This window comes from Botrytis deweyae (genome assembly GCF_014898535.1).
Source record: "Botrytis deweyae strain B1 chromosome Unknown BDEW_049, whole genome shotgun sequence".
Taxonomy (NCBI): domain Eukaryota; kingdom Fungi; phylum Ascomycota; class Leotiomycetes; order Helotiales; family Sclerotiniaceae; genus Botrytis; species Botrytis deweyae.
In genome coordinates this window covers 101899-123936 of record NW_024066256.1, presented here as the reverse complement: position 1 = coordinate 123936, position 22038 = coordinate 101899, and the positions used below count along the sequence as shown (strand labels likewise).

Below are 22038 nucleotides of genomic sequence, written 5' to 3'. Positions count from 1 at the left end.
TTCTCATGGTATTTGAAGAAGGAAGTACGGTATCAAGCGATGCGAGATTAAGTAAATCCTCGCAAGAAAGGACAGATCATCAACATAGATATTCATTCAAGGCAAGTGTAATGAGCAAGTTACCTAGGTTCCTTGGTGGCGGAAGTTATGATATCAATCAGCCTTGCGCTAAGATGGCTCACCGCCTAACAGGGGTCCTATACTGCCGAAACACATTGAATCACATGAATGAATGCACTTGCCAACTCAACATATATGAGACCTAATCCGAGTATATAAATTCAATATTTATTAGACCTCACTTCAAGTCCCAAAACATACACACAAATCTCATCAATCATCATGCGGCAAAGAATAACCTTCCTTCAACAGCCTCAAGATGCAGTTGACCCTCAATTCATCAAAGTTTCTCAAGACTCTCTCACAGCAGGACGGGTGAAAGCTGCGAGAGAGGATCGAGTTACCTTTAGCTTTAGCGAGCTTCCTGAGGAGATATATGGAGTTTTAAAAGCATCCCATGAACTTCATATTCGATGGGTCAGTCCACATCAATATGACGCAGCTTCGCCTCTATTGTCAAGACTTTCTCCAGGTCTTCACGTGTTTTACAGTCCGCAGCGAAACAGCAAAAGCCCGTATGTTTGTTTACATTGTCCACCCATCATATATGCTAAAATTGTGTAGTGATCTTTTATGTCCTGCTTTGAAGAAAGTATTTGGGAATCTTGATTGTGTATCTCCTAAAGTAAGCTCTACTTTGCCAATGACTATGGTAAATTATCTAAATAATTATAGGAGTCTTTTACCAAATTATCTGTGGAACGATTTGCTTCAAATGCCGCAACACAGTATTATCAACCCCTTGAGGATCTCACAACACTCATTGAATATATACAGCAAAATGTTTGCGGTAAATCAGATAAAGATTGCCGTTCAAGAGCCGGTCGTCTTGACTATGCATCTTATGTTGACATAGATTTTGACACAATATCTCATGCGCTGAATATAGTTGCATTTTGGGAACCTCAAACCTGGGAGCTTGAGGTCACAAACACAGCCTCAAATCATCGTTTAGAGGTCGGTATACTTTCAGTCGAAACACCTTTACAGCCTGAAGAACTCTCCTTAGGTGGCTTCTTAACTGTAGTCGGCGAAGATTCGAAGCCATCTCCTACATTGTTCGCTTTCCCAGCTAGACACCATACGACAGACACATTCTTCACTTCTTCATTCATGGAACCCTCTGGTCTACATCCTACTTTACAACTCATGCTCAGCTCCAGCGAACCACCCGTTTCAGACCGAGAATGTTCATTACATACACATCTAACTTTACCTCGTACCGTCTTTCCTGATAAATATCAGTTATCAGATCCTCTTTTCCTTGCATCTAAGAACCTAAAAGCTCTTCGCCACGTTACATCCCCAGTCGATCTTGAGGCTCCAGACTATGCAATGAATATCTGGGGTTCTACTCTTTTACTTGAACTCGCACCACCTGAGTCTACCCAATCTTTCACAGCAGAGATTCCTCTTCATTTGCGATATCTATCTCCTACCAACAACACAAATGGATATACATCATTAGAGACTCCTCACCCTGTAGTCTTCTGGGCATGTACAGCAGATGAAGGTAGCAAATTCTCGGGTAACCCTTTTGATAGGGTCAATTTAGGTTATGATGGCCTATTTGGGCCACAAACTATGTTCTATCATGTCTCGCCAGTCGCCGTACCTGATGGTAGATTGATGAACGCAGTTACTGTTCCGGTCTTACATTTAAATAAGAGTAGTTGGGTGGAGATTGGAACCGCTAGCGTGGTTTCATTGGGCTTTTTATGGATTGTATGGTGTTTATTGAGGGTTTGGAGAGGGCAAGGATATAATCAAGTGTCAAAGGGAAAGGTTGCGGATATCAAGAAGGCACAATAAGTCAAGGGAGAGTAATGAATGACATTTATATAAACACAATCTAAGTTGATTGTGTTCTCTTCTAACTATCACCTATCATAAGGCTATTCAAGCCGCTTTAATACTACATCTTTCACTATCGCCTCGACTGTTCTCGTCTCAATATACGCTTGACTCACTCACTCACTTATTCACTTCTGGATTTTTTATCATTTTTAGTATGAGCAATTTTGTCACTGGCTCGGCTTATAACCAGGTCCAACTACCTATTCTCTTCCCGACCGTACCCATGATGACCTTTGTTACCGCCCTCGAAATCAACAACATATTAACCATCAAATATTTACATTTCACATCAACCACAACATTTTAGTTATGGCACTCTCCACAACAGCAAAGATGGCTTCCTTCGAAGAAAAAACATCTCCTAAATCTCTTCGCACCTTTCCAATCGAGCTTCGCCATATGATCTATTGTCTCCTACTCCGAGGTACATGGGAAGAACCCGATAGTCGACGAACGGCTCGAACATTCCTAGCCGCATTACGCGCAGATGTGGGACTTTATAAAGAAGCGCTGATTATTTTTTACAAAACCAATACATTTTCCTTGAGTTATAAAAATTACTGGCTTGGGAAATATTTTGTTCAGAATGATGCAGTCAGATTTATGGATATAAGAGTTGTGTCGTTGGCGTCGACGTTCCGGAGGATACATGTTGAAGTTCCTCTCTCGACTTCGACTTCGGGTCCTATTGATGGGTACGTATTTTCTACATCTTTTCTTTCACTTTATCTCCATTCTTTTCAGTAGGTACAATTTCGAGCATGAAATAACAAACCCACAGTCTTCCCTCCACCTCCCCAACCTTCGACCGTACAGCCCGAATCATCCGCATGGCCCAAAACCTTACATATCTCCACGTCGAACCCACAATCAACAGCGGCTGTCGCACCCAATGGCTTGCGCTAATCTGCGATCTCATCGGTCCCGCCGATTCTTGTCCTTCTCTCCTAACCCTAAAATTCACATGGGCAGCTTACATGATTGAAAAATATAGTCATACTGTCGAATGGACAATCCATCAATTCGATTCCGTCTTCGGCACCCCTGGATATCTGGAATCCCCCTCAACCGGCCACAAAGCATCTTGGATCTGGCAGCACCTTGGCAAAGATGCAGGCCGCGTTCTCAAATGGGGCAACCACGGAAAAAGCCCCGCGAGAATCGAAATCAGTCTCGCCGAAGCCGCAGCCATGCGCCAGCGCGATCTGATGTCCCACGACGCGAGAAGAATCTGGCAATTTCTACTCCTTCGCTCGTGTGAGTATGGTGTGCGTCCGAAATGCAATACTTCTATTTTCGCGATGCCGCATCCGGGAACAGGGGCGAATCGACCGCCGATGGAGATTTTCCAACATAACAATGGAGATATTTTTCGACAGGGGATTGGAGATGACTTACCTAACTTGTTGGATGAGACAGATATCGAGGATAAGGGGATGTGGAGACCGGTTTCAATGAAAACTCTGTTGGGCATGAAGAAACGCTGTGAGGGGGAGCAGGAAAGAGGTTCATTAATCCATCATGAACCAAGAGAAGAAAATCATCTCACAAAATGGCTTTCCGATCAAGGTTTCGAATGTCCCATCGATACCTTAGCGAAGTCGAGAACGACACTCAAATGGGCCTTGCAGCAAGAAATGTATGGAAATCCCTCTCAGCGCGGTTCAGAGGGAGATTTGCAGTACGTCTCAAACCTGGAAGACGTAGACATCGATAACAACTTCCAAGTCACCTTCGCGGATGGACTTGCAGTTTCGCTTCCGGAAGGAGAAGAAACGCATCCTACGACTGAGAGACGCGTACCGGGTGTTAAATACGATAGACGGAATGGGAATAAGTATCATTCTGCACTTCCGAGTAATTGGGACTGTGCGGATAGTGATGAGGGGATGGAGAAAGGAGAAGAGGTCTTTCTCGAGGAGAGTGAGAGGAATGATCGTTTGGCGAGGGATAGGGTGTATGCGGAGAGTGTGGGGAGTGGGGACACGGTCCTGCTGGAGGACTTGGTGTTTGAGCCTGGAAAGAGGAGAGGGGAGATTATTCGTTGATGGGGAGGGGGATGTTGGGTTTGGAATTGAAGGTGTTTGACTTTGGTGGGGAAGAGATGGTGCATAGATGTTTCTGGGTATGATACAGAGTTTGGAGATACGCATGTGTACGGAAGATATCGTGAGTACTGTGTATATATGGGGCGTATAATGGGTAAAGCATTGTCAGTTGTGATACCCGGGAGTTATGGTCTGGAGTTGCAAAGGCTTTATTGCCAAATTCGAAATATGCACTACCAACAGATGACTAGTATTCAATTCTATTTCCATTTTCAGGATATGGATGTCATTATTGTACGTAGCATTTCCAGTGGGTTATTAATTGATTTGGCATTTATTCGAAAGAAAGGCGTTTCAAGAAAGCATAATCAAATATGAGAGAAAGGGAAGGGGGAGAATCGGAGAAAGTTTTGGGAACTGCTAGGGGGTGTCATATTAAGAGGAGTTGGAGATGAAGATGAAGATGATGTTGTGTAGGTTATAATAGGGAGGGGATGAATGATGGATTGCATTGTATATGTGTGGAAATGAAATTAATGATACTAATGAATGGTTTCTTGAAATTTTGACGAGAATGGAGTTGTGATCTTTGCGTGCTTAGTACCATCGCTCTTGCTCTTTCCAACTTCATGGTAGCTTGACCTAACTTTGTAGTTTCTTTTTTCCCCGTCTTATTTACTAGTGTAACCATTTAAATAAGAGTTGCTCGTAAGTTCGTTTTTCTCATCCTTTAACTTTGACACATTACAACTTCAGACATTCATAACTTATTTATATTGCCGAGCATCAAAGTTGTATCTGCAGGTTTATCATATTAGTTTTATTCAAAATGGGACTCTCTATTTCACGCAATGTGGAAAGAAGAAGGCAGATGGATCCTATTTCAACGCCTCGAATTCCAAGTATTCAAAGAGCCCAAAGTACAAAAACACATCGTTCTGATGGATTGTGGAAATTTCCCTCAAAGGTGCGAGCCATCATCTTCTTCTACGCCCTTTACGATTCTTGGCACGGAAAACCGCCAAACTTTCTCAAAGCCTTGAGGGGGGATTGTGGCTTATACTTTGAGGCTCTGCCAATCTTTTACAAGCATAACGAATATGCGTTGAGTCGTTGGAGAGTTGTTAGACCCCCTTATGGACTGGGGTTCTTGCGCAGGGTTCAAAATCTACGAATGAGAATAAATTTGCGGAAAGTACGGTGAGTTTGTGTCTTTGGTTTTGATGCGAGCACTGTTGGACTTTCGAAATTGTTTTGAAATGTGTCAATTTCTGACATGATGATAGTTACGTAAAGTTGAATCATGACCAGCAAGTGGCTACGGAGCGAGAAGGACTGTTGCAAGCTGTTGATCTATTTCTTCCTGAGCCGAGCAATAGACTGTGTTTCTCACTTGTGGACACATGGCCGTTGCCCAGAAGGCACCCCCCAACGTTCTCGCTAGCAGAATCGATCAATATGTATGTGAGCTACGCTGAGCGTCTCGAAACGATCCGTCAATGCTTCGAGAGATATCGTCAAAAGTTAGCAGAAAAACCCCAGTATGAATGTCATCCAGCTCCCATCTTATCAATCACATTCGAGGAAGGCCATATGAGACGAAGTGGGTTGATTATACATCACCTGTTAGAGTATCTACGTTTTTACATACCGATGAAAGATCAGAGACTTGCAACTGTTAACTCATCAGGTCCTACTACGTGGGAATGGGAAACGGAATGGGGAAATGATTTAATGAAGCAATTCAAATCAGCTCATTCAGGAAAGAAACGGAGAAAATGGCATCTACCATCTACTATTCGTGAAACACTGGAAAAGGATCATGAACTGTGGGTACAACATTGTCTTGACAATAGTAAACGTTATAGACTTCCAGAGCTTCACTAGACGGATGCTATGTTGAACTAAAGGTGCTCTCAATCCATCCCGCGCTACACTGTCTGGACTATAAATATGAAGAGGACTTTTGACGTTCTGTCAATTGAGACGTGAGATAATGAGTCAATGAAGGAGAGCGAATTAGATGATATCATTAAAACTCGAAACTCGGATTTGAAAGAGTCAAAGCCTTACTCTGGAAGTTGGTATGATGATCCTTAAGATGCGGACTGAAGATGGAGATTGAAATGGAAATTCTACGTATGAGAGTGGTATCTTTCAGTAGTAGAAAAGCAGTATCATTAGATTATTATAATGAAAAGCGAATTTCTTATTCCAGTAAGTATTGGGAGTCAATATACATGGCTGTTTGTGAATTACCAGTACTTGTATTTGAATATTTGGATGTAGAGTGTTGATACCATAAACTCGTAATAGCTGTAGCCATGAACTTCAACCTTACATCATAATCCGTGCATACTAAGATTTCGATACACTTTATGTCTAATTGATATAGGACCTAAATGTACACCACCCATCATATAAATGTAAATGCAAATGTAAACGTAAATTTATTCCAACACCTCCAGTCTACACACTACGTACACACAACCGAGATATTTACAATGCCTTCCCATCCCAAAATTACTACACACCACCTTCCTACTACATACTCCCCTCTAATATCCATCTCCAAGCAACAACATTTAAATATACATAGATACATAGATACATACCTACCTATCTATATTCATATCATCAAACCACTTGATACTCCCATCAAACAATAAACAATAAGCAAATAAACAATTACTCAAAATAAGTTATATACTTTAGGGCTTAGTCGCGATCGATAATGTATAGATAGATAAATAGATAGATAGATGAGAAGAAGCTAGGATTTATGATTAGTATAGGTAGGTAGGTATCTATAAATGTTGAGAAATGTATTCAGAAATGTATTCAGAATTTGTATTTTGATTTAATCATTTCATGTATCATGTCAAATAATGGATCTCTTTAATCCTCGATGGGTCTTTGTTTGGAGAGAGAGGGGGGAGGGAGAGAGGGAGATTTTAATATCATCTAGATCACTCCTCACTCCTCACTTCTCACTCCTCACTCCTCTAATCCTATCCTAATAGATTAACCTTATTAAACAAGTAAACAAACAAATATATAAATGAACATATAAATATAACATAACACTAACTCAATCACCATCACATCGCATTCAATATTATACCTACATAAACACACAAACGAATTAATATTAACATTAACACTCACTAACTAGGTATGTTTTCAAATTTCAAAGTCTTTATGCTTACTTGTTTTTATTTATACCTACCTAGGTAGAGATAAAATATAAAATATAAAATACAAATATTAAGGAACCCCGCCCTCCCCCCAGCCAAGCGGCCAGGAACGCAAAGGAGAAGAGAAGACGAGGCAGAGGAGAGCGAAAAGGAAAGGAAGGCGAGCGCGGCTGCCGGCGCCGGCGCCGCGGCGGCGCCGGCGCCGGCGCCGGGCGCCGTGCGCTGCGCGACGTGAAAACGGGCAATAAAAACAAACCCTTGATATTTAATACTTAATATCATGATTTTGTGATTTTGTGATTTTATTCCTGTGTAGGGGAATGGGGTTTAGGTGATATAGATGTTTATATATACTAGGTAGATGGGTATATGTACCTATTTATATAAGTTTTTTATATATATAGACTTATAAACTTACTTAATTATCATTTACTCACTCACTCACTTATATCATATCCTCATCCCCATCAACTCATCATTCATCCACTCCCCCTCTATCCTCCATCTCCATATAATCTTCACACAATCCTCATACAAAGAATCCTACAACTCAATTCTCCAATTCTCTAATCCAAACCTCTTCCACCCACCCATCCACCCATCCATCCATTCATTCATTTATTTATTCATTCATTCATTCATTTCCATACTTACTATATATAAAAACTATATTTAAATTAGATATTCACCTACTAAATAACTAGATACATAAGAAAATATAATAAAATACTAATTCTATATTCCGTTTTGTTATACCTATTTTTTAAGTTATTTATTTCTTCATCTCTGTTTTTTATCATGTTACTTTTTATTATAAATTATAAATTATATAGATATATTAATATTATACTCTTATTTTCTACTATACTCTCTACTCTCTACTCTCTACTCTCTACTCTCTACTCTCTACTCTCTACTCTCTACTCTCTACTCTCTACTCTCTACTCTCTACTCTCTACTCTCCACTCTCTTTATTCTCTTTTTACTCCCCAGCAAAAGCTTTAGATCCACCCACCCTCCTCCCACCCCCCTCCTCTCCTCTCCCCTCCCTCCCTTCCCCTCCCCTCCCATCACTTCTCTATCAAACTCCTCTTTCTCCTACAACACAACACAACACTATATACAACAAATCATTCATTTCCCATCTCTTATACCACATATATATATATAATATATCCCACTTCTCTTTATAAAATCTTACACCCTTATCTATTTTATATCCACCTTCTTATTCTATATCCCACATAACTTATTTAAATGTTAGATACCATACTTACTTCGCTCAGCTTAGGATAGGATAATCAATATTTAGATATTTAGATATTTATTCATATCATTTATTTATTTATTTATTCCTCTATTGATCCACCTCCGAAAATCCCCCCCGCCCCCTCCCCCCGCTCCCCCAAACAAAAAGAAAGAACAGGGAAAGCTAACCCCACTCTACCTAGTAACTATCCAGCTCCTTTTCCCCTCATTTTCCCTTTCCCTTCCCCCTTCCCTTTTCCCTCTCATCCCTTTCACTCTTTATTCCATTTTCACCTCATCCCCTATTCTTCCATTTCCCCATTTCTATTTTCCCTTTCCCTTTCTATCTCTATTTCCCTTTCCTACTTCCCCCCTTCCTTTTCCCCTGCCCTTTCCCCTGCCCTCTCTCATTTCCCGCTCTCATTCCCTCTCTCATTTCCTCCTCCTTTCCTCTTCTCATTCCCCTTTTCTCCCTCATCCTCCCTTGCATTTCTACCACCCCCTCTAAATCCCTCCAAATCCCTCTAAATTACCCTTAAGCACCCTACCCTAACCCTACCCTACCCTACCCTATCCAGTCCAGTCTAACCTACTATCACACCAACCACCACCACCCAAAAAGAAGAACATTAGATCTATCGATCCATCTATCCATCCATCCATCCATCCATCCATCCATCCAGAAAGAAGAACATTACATCTATCCATCCATCCATCCATCCATCCATCCATCCATCCATTTATCCATATAATACCTAATACAATAATAATCCACACCTCCCATCCTATCCTGTCTTGATAAAAAATCATGGAAATCATCTCTTATATACATATGATTAACATATAATAAACATATGATATACATATATAGATATACACATATACATACACATACACATAGACATATAAATACATATATATATACACATACAAATATGCATATATAAACATATAATATACATATAATAACATATATACATATAATATACATATAATACATATAATATACATATAATATACATATAATATACATATATAATATATACATATAATATACATATAATATACATATAAGATAACATACATATACATATAATATACATATAATTACATATAATATACATATGATATACATATACATATACATACAAATATTAAATATATATACAAATACAAATACAAAGATACATATAAATACAAAATACATACAAATACACATACAAATATATATACAAATACAAATACACATACAAATACAAATACACATACAAATAAATAAATCTAGTATCTTCACTTGCTAATGCCTCATTATCTCTCCACTATCCTTACAAAATCCCCCCTATCCCCTATCCTCTCCATCTCTCCCCTATCCTATCCTCACCTCCACCTTCTCCCTCCACGACAAGACAAGATGTCGAAATATTACTCTTTGAGCAAAAAATATCAAGTGCTATAATCTCTCTCACACACTCTTAACCCAACATCCCATAGGATTTTACTCCCCCTCCCCTTCCCCGCAAACCCCACTCTCCTTCCATCCAACTCCACCCACCCACTCACCCTCACTTCTTCTGCCTCGTAATCTCAAAAACCTTCGTCAACCCATCCACCACCGTCTCCACATTCATCGTAACCAACGGCATCTTCTCATAACTCCCCTCCTTCATAATCGCCACCAACGCCAAATACTTATTAACCTCCCTCAACATAATGGGTCTCTTGTCCGCCGTAAGTACAATGACACTTTCCGCATCCTTACACGCGATTTGCTCTTCCAATTTCTTATTCCATGGTGGTCCTTCTAATTTCGTAATGTATTCCGGTGATCGCTGATATCCATATATTTCAGAGACGTCGACGATGACATCGATATAATCGCTACAGATTTCATAAGAAGGCATATCGACTGGGGAAGAATCGGTTGCAATGTAAATCTTGGAGAGAACATCAAAGAGGTATGCTTTTTCGAATCGACAATTGCGACAAAGATCATTGAGAAGAGCTTCGAGTGTAGCAAGATGAGGAATCAATTTTTGAATGACTTTACTAAAAGCTTCAAAGATAGAATGATTGTAGATAGATGTGAGGTGAAAATTGACAGGTGCATTTTCCATTCCTTGATCCGAGAGTTCATCTTGAATTCGTTGCATGATATCGCGTTGAATATCGAGCATATAATCATCTGATAGACCATCAACTTTATGAATGAATACTTCAATGTTGATATTGGGGAAAGATTGATGAAGGTTGTAAATGGTGCTGTTGAGACGAGCAATGGCTTCCAAGTAATCATCTTGAGCATCGATAACCCAAATTAAAGCACCAATTTCACCAAATATCGCATCAACATCGAATTGAGCATCTTGAAAATCGATTTGACCTGGAAAATCCCAAACCTGGAAATCCATAAAGGAACTTGAGCATGTTAGTAGGTACTCGTAACAGAATCGATGATAACTTACTGCATAGAATCTTTTTGAATTCTTGCGGTAGATTCGAGAAAGAGAGTTTCATTTGGAGGCATCTTATGAAATACCACGCTAGATATCGAGGACTTTCCAGATCTGAAGAAGGTTAGTAAACAATTTCTTCAACTCTAATATCTCATATTACAGCTTACCTTCTTTGACCCATCAATAATAATCTAGGTTTGCCTTTTGCAGCAACACCAGGTGCTGGATCAACTACCTTGGTAGCATCCTTCTTTTGGAGAGCGGCACGATTCTGTTCATGAAGAAATTCAAGATTTAGTGATGCTGGACTAATATATCGAACGGGACCCATTCTAGGAGGACCGTTATAGGATTGATTCTCCTTGGTACGTCTACGCCCTATTTGTAAAACAGAAGTAGAAGTAGACATTTGACTAATATTAAAAAGAAACAATAAAACAAATATCGTACAAGTAACCAGTGCAACTTTGCGAATGAGTAATACAGAAATAAGTGATTAGGCGATAGAAAAGATGCGATAACATAAAGTCGTAAAAAGATAATGTGATATCAGCTGAATGAAATCCCAATATTTGCTTCTTGTATGTGGTGAGATGTTGTTTGCCGAAAAAAGATCAAAACCCAAGGAACATTAGAACACAACAATCATTCAAACTCTAACTCCTGATAAATCCCACCAGCCTTGCCAAGGTACAAATAAAAAACTCCAAGTCGACTTCCACCGTTTGTTTGTCCAACATCAAAGACCGGCACTCATACGAAAGTCTCGGATAAGTAGCAAGTTGTACTCGGTCTTCCAAATTTGAGATTGTTTAGAGGAATCTAGAAACGGGTATGCACAGAATTCTGGTACGAGAATGATTCTTTTGAAATCCTTTGCGTGACACTGGTCAAAAGAATATGAATCTTGGAGTATGTATCCTTCACTCCAATGTAGGTAGGTATGTAAAGGATGATAGAATAAGAAAAGCCAACAATAATGAATCTCAACTCTTTTGATATCATTGAAACTTCAGCTTTCCTTATATACATAAATGATGTGTACTACCACACCACCAGATTGGCGAAAAGAAGAGAAAGAAGGAAACAATAGGCATTACAGAAGAAAAGAGAAAATGCAAAGGGGTACCTAGTGGAGCCAACACTCGTCACATTTTCAATCCAAGGTTGAAAAGCAGAGACAAAAAATCGTGGCCTGAGTGAGAGAAGATCAAATATTGGTGCCACTCATGATAAGAACCACACCCCCGGGAAGCGCAAAGAATGCCAACAACCCAACTTCAATTTTGAGGAAGAGGGAAGAGGGAAAAAGGAACGAGGGAGAATGTAAAATATAGAAGGTGGGTAGAAAGAAATACGATAAAAATAGGAGTCAACAGGATAAAATGATATAAAATAATAATAAGTAAAATTCTTCATACCTCCATGATAGATTGAATCTATTGGTATTCCTGGTGGTGTATTTATGTATGTGTGTATGTGTGTGTGTGTGTGTGTGTGTGTGTTTTTGTCTTTTGCTGGAATGTTGGATGAGTGGATGGGTGGTGTGTATGTATGTATGGATGTATGTATGTATGGATGTATGTATGTATGGATGTATGTATGTATGTATTGTATGGATGAATGTATTGTGTGGGTGGAGAGGAATCAAAGTTTCCAAGATCCCTTGCTGAATTGAATGAATGAATGGATTGAGATACTTGCTGAGGCTGATATCTGAGGATTGAAAAAAACTACCAAATCTCCAATCAGTAAGCCACATCTTGACATCTTGACATCTTGACATCTTGATATCTTGACATCTTGACATCATTACACCTTTCTAGATCGTCTATTATCTTGCAAAGCCGTATTGAATGATTCAAACCAAAGATGTGCTGTCATATCAATCAAGCCATGTCAATATCTCACCAAAGGTACCGTAGCTGGAGCTGGAGGTATGCCAGGTGGTGGCTGGTGGTTTCCCAGGGGGGGCTGAACAAATCACTCACTAAATATTTCTTTTGTTTCAGATTCTTCCTCTCTTCCTTATTTTTGATGGTCCAAGATTACTGCAACTGCTCAGGGATACAATGGCATTGATGGATGGGACTGGGTTGGATTTAAATGGAAGTGCGTATTGTCGTGGGTTGATAAAGACGTCGTGGAAGAATTTTTGATGATGATTGGGAAGATGGAAATGGAGATGTTTTGTTCTGGTTTCTGGTTGGTTGGTCTATGCATCCAGTAGTGAGTAGGTGGTATGTAGATAGATAATAAGTAATCAACCGAGAAGAAATTGAATGTGTATTGAATTGAATTGAATTGAGTATTTGAATAGAAATTGTAAAATTAAAACTTTATACTAAATAACAATTCTATATCTACATCTATATCTACCTATATCTTTATCTTTATCTACATTTTTATTTATATCTTCATTTGTAACTTCATCTATCTACATCTCCATCCACCTCATCAATAATATTCAAAACACTACTTACTAATAAAGACCTCCAATTTCCATCTTTATAATTATTTAATTCAATCCATCTAGTCGTCACTACTAGCTATCATTATTAGAATATCTACCAGATAGGTAGCCATTAGATAAATACATACCTAGTATATATATATATATATATATTACCTAGATAAATAACATCTTAAAAGAAATCTTCTCTCACTCCAACTCACCCTTCCACTAATCCGAGCCTCCCAACCCTCACCCTCACAATCATTCTCATGCTCATCCCACTATATCCCATCAAATCAGGATTCCAGGTTCATTTATTCATCTACGATTTTGAGTCGAGTCCCTATCTAATAAGACACCTCCAGCTGCATCCATTGCTCTCCCACCCACAACCCAAAAGCCACAATCAAAGCCACAGCCACAACTAAAGCCACCTGCACCACCCCCGGGGCCGCCAGCAGCATCACTCATCCACTCCAGCTCTTACATTACGTAATCAATATACTCTTCACTCTTTACTCCAATTCATTCCTCACTCTCAATCCACTCTCGTCCTATCCACCAACTACCCACTACCCATCTAGATACTTCACACTTTATACTTCATACTTCATACTTCACACTCTACACTTCACACTTTATACTTCATACTTCATACTTCACACTCTACACTTCACACTTCACACTTCACCAAAACACAAGAATAACATTACTAAACAGAGACCTATTAGATACCTATTAGTAGTTAATCATTCATAACAATTTCCTATCAACCCAATCTACAGAGTAGGTAGGCTTTTACCATACCCACCTACTAGGTAGTTAGATACCTACGTACTCAAGAATCCCAATTCACTCACTCCACTCTACTCTAATTCACTCCAATCCGCTCCACTACTTCCCATATAGATATATATTATGAGCGAAACTTAGTGATGGTCACGTGATCCTTTCTGTAGCTAGGTAGTATTTAATAGATCTTCTTTATATATAATAGTTTAGAAACGATAGTTAGTTACTACCTGAGTTCTAATATATCTTATAAAGTACTATAGAGCCTTCCTCTCCTTTTCTCTACTAGAGGCACTATATTATAGTAACTTCTCTATAGTATATATAAAGGACTATTCTATAATCCTATTACCTTCTATTCTTTTATAATATATACCTATATACATACCTATACATATATACATATATGCATATACATATATATATAACCATATCATACTATATATAGGTATATTCTCAAGTTCACATATAATACATCATCTCTATCAAATCCATCCTATATCATACCATCCTATACCATCCCATCCCATCCCATCCAATCCACAAACCACCAATCTACCTACCTACCTACCTACCTACCTACCTACCTAAATACCTAGTACATACCAATCATACTCTCAAATTCATATTCATAACTCTATCAAATCCATTATCTTTATTTATTCTATCATATTCCCATCCTCATTTCTATCTACTAGGAATATCCATTTCTATCTTTTCCTATCCCATCCCCCTCCCATTCCTCTCCTCTCCTTTCATCCCATTCCATCCCCTCCACCCCTCCCATCCCTCTCCTCTCTTTTCATCTCATTCTATTCCCTTCCTCTCCATCTCTCCCCTTCCTCCTCCCCCCTTCCCCTACATATCTACATATCTACTCTACCTACCTACCTACCTACCTACCTACCTACCTACCTACCTACCTACCCACCTACATACCTACCCACCTACCCAAACAACCTCTCTCTCTCTCCACCCTCTCTCTCCTCTCTCTCCATCCTCCCTCCACCCTCCTCCACTAGCTAATCAACCAGCCAGCCAACCAGTCAGTCACTCATTCAGTCACTCACTCAGTTACTCAATTCCCTAAACTCCCCAAACCTCAATTCCCAAATCTCAAACCTCAAATCTCAAATCTCAACCTCAATCATAAACCCTATAACCCTCAACCCTTAACCCTCAATCTTAACCCTCAATCTTAACCCTCAATCTTAACCCTCAATCTTAACCCTCAATCTTAACCCTTAATCCCAATATCTCAATCCAAGCCATACATAATACACACACATACACACACACACAAACACATAAAAATTACAAAAATCAACCACAAAAACCAAATCAATCCGCAAATTCTTCTTCTACCCCTCATATTCATATCTCACATTCACATCTCACACAACAAATATCCATCCACTACAATAATTACAACAATTCATTCTGCCATAATAATCATTCAAGTAACCCCCTGAATTATATTAATATTCTACCTCCTGATCAAGCCTAATAGCAAAACCCAAGAGAAGTTTAATTTATAAATCCTAATATTAACATTATTTATTCCATTCCATCCATTCCATCCATACCTTCACCCCATAAACCCCTCTTGTAATTTATTCCCATAGTCGACATGAGAGAAGCCCCTTGTAAGATATCCATAGAGACCACCTTGCCATTCTTATAATATGACGCCGTATCCAACCAGTGAAGCAATGACCCTCTCACAAAGTATTCTCTTATCCCATGGATCGCATCGATCTTTTCCATCCACCCATGTATTGCAGGTATCATATTCCCTGAAACTCCGTCGCTACACAGATAACCATAATTCAAGCACTTTTATAATTTTGTGGGTCGCTAGACCACCTTAAAGATGTTTCACCTGAATCACCTTCTCACCTATACCATCTCGCTATCCTCAAGACTTGGACTTGCTTCCAAAAACTGCAGCCATAAAACTTTTTCTTCTCCCCAACTTCCGCACATTCAACGACTTGGTATCCAATGTATTGTCATTATTTGGCATAGGCGGTAATGGTGGTGTTGCCCTCGAACTGACGGATGGAGTATATTCTTCATGGGTTTGTAACTGCCTGGACTTCTGACTCTTAGAGGACTTTGCAGTCTGTCTCTTCTTACTCTTGACGCTTCCCGACGAATGCAAGTTGCGGAATCCCGAGGCCTCATTTGCAACTTCTCGTTCCAATTCTTCTATCTCACCAGCAACAGTTTTCCCGTTTGTTGCGAAATTCTCCTCGGCCAATGGCACAAATTTAATAATACCACGCTCTGGCTCAACATATAATTCACTAGTGGCCATATAATTTTGGAGTAATGATGCATTTCTCTTGTTCGTAGTTGGTTGCATTTGTGATGGAAGCCCGGTGATAGTCATAATATATGCAGGTTCGAAAGTTCCAGCTACGATAAAGCATGCCGAGTGTTTGAGAGTGACGAAAATGGAGGATTCGGGACGCTGATAGCGAGTTGAAAGAAGGTTAGAGAGACTTGTAAGAAGGGTGTGTTCTTCACGCATCTATTGTACAAGTCTTAGCAGCTGATTTTGAATAGGCGAAGATATAAGTTAGACCAAGGAAAAAGAGGAAAAACCTTACAATAACATTTGTTACCAGCTCACAAAGAACCATGCTATCCCTGCTCACTCTTTCTCTCGCACTACCCGCCGATTCTCGATATGCAAACGCATCACCATAATACTGACTTCTCTTCATCGCCAACTGCTTTTGCTCTGGTGATTTTGACACACTCGATTTCTGCATATCGCCAGGAGTACCGCGTGAAATATCTCTGGTGATTCGTTGCTCTTCAAGAATAATGGGAGAGGTCGATGAGGATGGCGGACTAAGATCCATCATGTCACTATCGGCTGGTGAAGGTGGCAATTGAACGGGTAATTCAACAATCGATTTTACACACCGTGAATCACCGTTGTTGTCCAATACAAAGCCCTTTTGGGAATAGATATCAACTATCCCTTTCGAAGGTGGTTCGTATTTGTTGGATATTCGCTCGTAACTTGCCGCTGTTATTGACATTGCAATGGAAAGCTCCCAAGGTGGAATTTCGAATTAGAAAAATATAGAAAATGCGTGAGCCAAAGCAAGAGGAAGGGATACAGGGATTTAAAAGTAAATGTCTGATGTGAATGTTGGATATTGTGATGTGCGCAGTTTTGAGACAAGCCGAAGTATTGAAAAACTGAGCCACGAGATGATAGAGCGAGAAGGTATTTAGAGAGAGGGACCAGTTATAGAATGATTCCTCGGCTTTCCCGAAGTCGTCCGTCTTTCAATATGAATGCATGCGATAAGAAGCGATAAGGCTGAAGACTCGTACTTGGGATGAATGATTAGCCAAACATGCAAGTCTGACGTGTAGTGATGATCAAAAAAGTAATGTCAAACAGATGAATGTTGTTTTGGTAAAAGAAGAGTGAGATATAGAGTAGCAAAGATCAAGAAATGAACATTCCTCCATGTGAGATATGGAAGAGGGAGAGAGAGAGAGAGAGAGAGAGAGAGAGAGGGAGAGTAGCGAGGGTCGCAGACTAAAATAGGTCAATAGTTTTTGGCAGGTGCGGGCGGCACTGAGCGGGCGAGAGAGGCGAGGTAGGTACTGTACTGTACTAGAGACGATCCAGACTCTTTTATGGAATATCATGCAGGCAACGGCTACAGCTACAGCTACAGCCAAAAGTTTAATTCTGGATGGAGTCTGTGACTGTCTGTCCAAACCACTCAGCAATGATACGTACAAGATCTACAATCCCGGTTAAATGGGGAAGGACTTGACCAAAAGGGTATAGCTTCTTGTCAAAAACCATGTCAAATTTGTCGATCTAAATCCTGCGACGGAGCGAGCCTTCTCGAACTTGGGATTTAATTGATGTTCTCTCTATCTGATTGGTCCAGCTCACTGCTCAAAAGCGAGAAAATGGCTCAATCGGGTCTTAATCATCAAGCCTTGGAACTATGAGAAGCTTGGGATCCCGACTTGAAGTTCTTCACATCGCACAGATCAGATTAAGGTTGGAGCTTGATTCTATTCTACGATAGACTTCTGATTTGCAATGTCGACATGGTCAATTTAAGATCTAGTAGCTATTGGCACGCACCTAAAAGTAATCTGGCGAACGGGTATCGCTTCAACTGTTCAACAGAATCTCCCAAAGAGACCCTCAAACCATCAAATTGCGTATGTAAGAGATATCGTGTCTTTGCCACGATGGTGAAGATAATCCTGTGTATACGAATAGAGATGACGAAAGAAAGGATCGGTGGTTAAAAAGGTTCCAAATGATTCAAGTATTGTGTACCAAGGTAGAACGGGTAGGTCCTCATAATTTGTACTCATTGATTAGGTCATCGTAATCGGTGTCTCGTTCCGTTTGTAAGATCTTATATTTATCCACACAACCATCCGTTCATCCAGGGAGTAAAAGTAAAGTAAGCAAAAACATACCTACTACTCTTGCTGCTGCCATCCATCCATCCATTGTCAAACAGTATATCACAAACATCATTAGTATAAACTTTCTTTCCCAACCTACCTACCACATTTCATTTCCCATCAAAATCAAACATAATTCCTTCTTCCCACCTATCCATCCCGTCCTGCAGTACCAACTACCTGTCCCTTTCCGTGAAACGTCTCTATCGCATCACAAATCCCACCTACCACACTCAACCACTATATCTAGTATCCCGTATATTATCGGTCCCTTACAGCATCGGACACCAGAAAATATACATACGTTTATATTGACATGTATCGTAGGTATCTTAATGAATATTATTCCTCCGCTTGCTGCGCCTCTTCACGCCAAGTCGAATGACAGAAAACTGGAATCGGGACTCATCCATCTCCATGCATATACAACACATATTGCGTACGACGAAGGATTATCAGATCAGCAACAGAAAGCTGGGCATTCGCGCCATCGCCATAGAGAGGAGAGAGAACCCCCCTAGATCCGAGATCCATTCCAGGTCCTCACTTGCAGGATGGTATAGAGTATGAAGTGGTGAAATGTTACGTGCATGAATGGTGTCAAGTAGGCTTTGGGGTGGTGGCAGTGAGGAGTGACAATGAGTACGAGATTTAAAGTGATTTTTGGGTTGGGTGTGACACGGACATTTCGCTCCTAAGGTTGTGTGATGGGATGGGATGGGTGTGTGGGGGATTTACATTGTGCTGGGTTTTCATTTGTTACTCAAAGTGAAATGCTAAAATTTGGTTGTGAGGAAAATATATTTATTCAAAATCAGAGAGAGTCTTTCGAGTAAATAGGGGTTCAAGAAAGTGAGGTAATATTTCTTAATTACAACAACAGCAGCAGCACATTGATCAATTTCTACCACATGAGTTACCCACACATTTCGTGTTATACACGTCGTCTCTAGTTTTACCAAGAGACAACCCACTATATAGCCAAGACCTCAACACTATCAACCTCAAATCAAATACCCTGCTTAATCTTCTGTCGTACGATCTCATCTCTCTCCCATATGGTCACCGTGGCTGCTCCAATTGGACCAGCGATCAATGTCCAGAAACCAATTTTGACCAATAATTTTCTCCTCAAAGCCCCGACTGGACTCCCCTCCCCTGCGAGCATCTCTCGGATCTGATATGAAGGGAGACTCGTGTCAGGATCTACAACGGATTTTTCAGTCGTAGCATTGCGATATAATAAAATAGCCCATAACAAGAGGGCTGTTGAGCCAACTGCCAAATCCCATTGAAGAAATGTGTGAGCACCATTTGCTAGATCCGACACCCGATGAGAGAGTGGAAAGGGGAAGTAGGGAACGTAGATATCGAAAAAGTTTAGACTAGCATAAGGAGCAAGCTTAGGTAGAATATCTGTAATGACTGAGGCGGGGACGAGAGCAATGAGGAGAATGGGAAGGTGCGTCAATACACATAAAGTAAGGGTGAAGCGATACACATGCTTTGCGCTGCTGAGATATGATGCTCCTCGTGGTGCTGGTGGCTGTTTGGAATCTTTCAAAGAGAGCTTCGATCCAATGAGTTGAAAGAATAAACGCAGTGTCCATTGGATGATGACTGTCCAGAGGGGAAAGGGTTGCCACAAAGCGATGAATTTTTGATGGGTTTGTCCTGAAACTTGAGATGGGGCGTCAAGGCCCATAAGAATAGATGGAACAATGTATGCGAGGGTGATTGAAAGTGGTAAAATCTTTAGATCTAGCGGCGAGATGAGTAGAACGCTATTCGAATGCGTCCCTGGAAATGCTTTTGCGACGGGTGATGTTAAGAGGTGGATGAAAAGGTAAAGTGGTACTGTGACTGCATAGGTAATGTTTTGAAAGATTAATCCAACTGTTCCGATGCTGTGTAAGGTCAGTAATGTTCCTTGAAATCTAAATCATCTTGTTCGCCACGATAAAGGTATCAAATAAAATCGTTGAAACCAGGAATAGGTAGCCCTGTGTTCACGTTGAGGATCACTTACAAACTAACAGCTCTGCCGTTATTTCCACTTCTCAGACTTTCCATCACCAACAATGTCCATGCTGCTCCGAATTGTCCCAGTCCATAAAAACTATTCAACCATAATGCAGCATTTCTACTATCAACAACCGGAGCAAAGAACGTCACGAGAACAGTCAATTGTCTATCGAGAGCTCTGATCCCCGTATAATCTTTCAACAACAAATATTTCGCATTTGGGAAAACGGCGGAAGGTGATTTTTGTCTAACAAGATTGGTGATGTGTTCGAATGTCCCATTACTGCCCCCAATGACCAAGGTTCCGAAGAAGCCGATGAGGGATAGCAAAGGAAGAGCGAAGAGTGTGATGGTACGGAGTTGGAGGTGGTACCATTTGCTGGGTTGGTGACCGGCTAGGTGGGTTGGTGAGCGAGGGGATGTAGGCGGAGAGGCTCCCGACACGCGTGAAGATACGATGGACTGTGAATCTTGTAAGCTAAGATTCTTGAATTTCATACTCATGCATACCATGGTGTTCAGATCATCAAGTAATCAACAAATGAGTGAGGAAATACGAATACTTCGTGATAGCAATAAACTCAAATGTCGACAGAAAAATAGAAGACAGCTGGCCAAATAAAAATGCACCAAAGAAAATCAAAAGAACTCCTTACCTTCCCATCATTATCAATCTCTTTTTCTTTTTTCGAGTCAGATGAATCCATATTTACATATCTTATGAGTTTGAGGCATGCTGGACAGAGAGTGATTCGTGATGTCTTATAAGGTGGACTAATGTGGGCCCGAGACACCTGACTTGCACTTTGCAGGGATTGGCAAAAGGGATTTGATGTCAATGTTAACGACATCAAAGATCTTCGACGACTTCTCGTACTTCAGTCTCTTGTCCAAGCTTTGGGGATTCTGCAATTCTGTGTTGATTTTGATCACTGATCCTCAATTTGTATGGTTCTACTATTGCAATGAGGGAAATGAGAATCTAAGACGTGGTGAGGGGCTGGAAGTCATATTGTAATTTGTGTGCAGCAGTCGGTACATGAAGATTCACACGTAAATCCGCAAATTTATGAAGATCTCTCGCATATCCTATGTCTTCCCTGGATACACAATCCAGATGCTGTTCTTCTCTCATTTTGAGCTCGTCAGTCCCGAGTTTGTAGCATGATGCACGATGTTCTTAATTACGTGTTTGGGACGAGTGAGGAGTCTTGGAGGTGGAAAATAGGCGAGTGCTCGTGAATGTTGACTCTTGTGATTCTCTCTTGTTCTACATATCTATCATTTGTGGGGGTACTCGAATGTTCTTGGGCTTAGTAGACCTCACTTTCTTACCTCAGTCGTATCGAGAATCTTTCGGGCGAGGCTAGTTT

At 40.3% G+C, this 22038-nt stretch overlaps 6 protein-coding genes across 6 annotated transcripts; 3 read left to right on the top strand and 3 right to left on the bottom strand.

The window, feature by feature from the left end:
- Nucleotides 1-342: 342 nt before the first annotated feature.
- On the top strand, nt 343-1932 carry EAE98_011517 (uncharacterized protein; the record flags this gene model as incomplete). Its single annotated transcript, XM_038959139.1, has 3 exons — nt 343-635; nt 685-745; nt 796-1932. 3 exons carry the CDS (start codon nt 343-345, stop codon nt 1930-1932), a joined length of 1491 nt encoding a protein of 496 aa, XP_038804493.1.
- Nucleotides 1933-2286: 354 nt separating this feature from the next.
- On the top strand, nt 2287-4583 carry EAE98_011516 (uncharacterized protein; the record flags this gene model as incomplete). Its single annotated transcript, XM_038959138.1, has 2 exons — nt 2287-2672; nt 2759-4583. The coding sequence occupies 2 exons, from the start codon at nt 2287-2289 to the stop codon at nt 4023-4025; spliced, it is 1653 nt and encodes a 550-aa protein (XP_038804492.1). The 3' UTR covers nt 4026-4583.
- Nucleotides 4584-4854: 271 nt separating this feature from the next.
- Nucleotides 4855-5912, top strand: EAE98_011515 (uncharacterized protein; the record flags this gene model as incomplete). Its single annotated transcript, XM_038959137.1, has 2 exons — nt 4855-5225; nt 5312-5912. The coding sequence occupies 2 exons, from the start codon at nt 4855-4857 to the stop codon at nt 5910-5912; spliced, it is 972 nt and encodes a 323-aa protein (XP_038804491.1).
- A 4120-nt stretch (nt 5913-10032) lies between these two features.
- Nucleotides 10033-11432, bottom strand: EAE98_011514 (uncharacterized protein; the record flags this gene model as incomplete). The annotated part of the gene is made up of 3 exons (XM_038959136.1): nt 11091-11432; nt 10933-11034; nt 10033-10885 (listed from the first exon to the last, which is right to left on the bottom strand). The coding sequence occupies exons 1-3, from the start codon at nt 11330-11332 to the stop codon at nt 10033-10035; spliced, it is 1197 nt and encodes a 398-aa protein (XP_038804490.1). The 5' UTR covers nt 11333-11432.
- A 4162-nt stretch (nt 11433-15594) lies between these two features.
- EAE98_011513 (uncharacterized protein) lies at nt 15595-17720 on the bottom strand. The gene is made up of 2 exons (XM_038959135.1): nt 16786-17720; nt 15595-16706 (listed from the first exon to the last, which is right to left on the bottom strand). The coding sequence occupies exons 1-2, from the start codon at nt 17224-17226 to the stop codon at nt 16089-16091; spliced, it is 1059 nt and encodes a 352-aa protein (XP_038804489.1). The 5' UTR covers nt 17227-17720; the 3' UTR covers nt 15595-16088.
- Nucleotides 17721-19649: 1929 nt separating this feature from the next.
- On the bottom strand, nt 19650-21372 carry EAE98_011512 (uncharacterized protein; the record flags this gene model as incomplete). Its single annotated transcript, XM_038959134.1, has 3 exons — nt 19650-20547; nt 20670-21127; nt 21322-21372. 3 exons carry the CDS (start codon nt 21370-21372, stop codon nt 19650-19652), a joined length of 1407 nt encoding a protein of 468 aa, XP_038804488.1.
- Between the last annotated feature and the right edge of the window lie 666 nt (nt 21373-22038).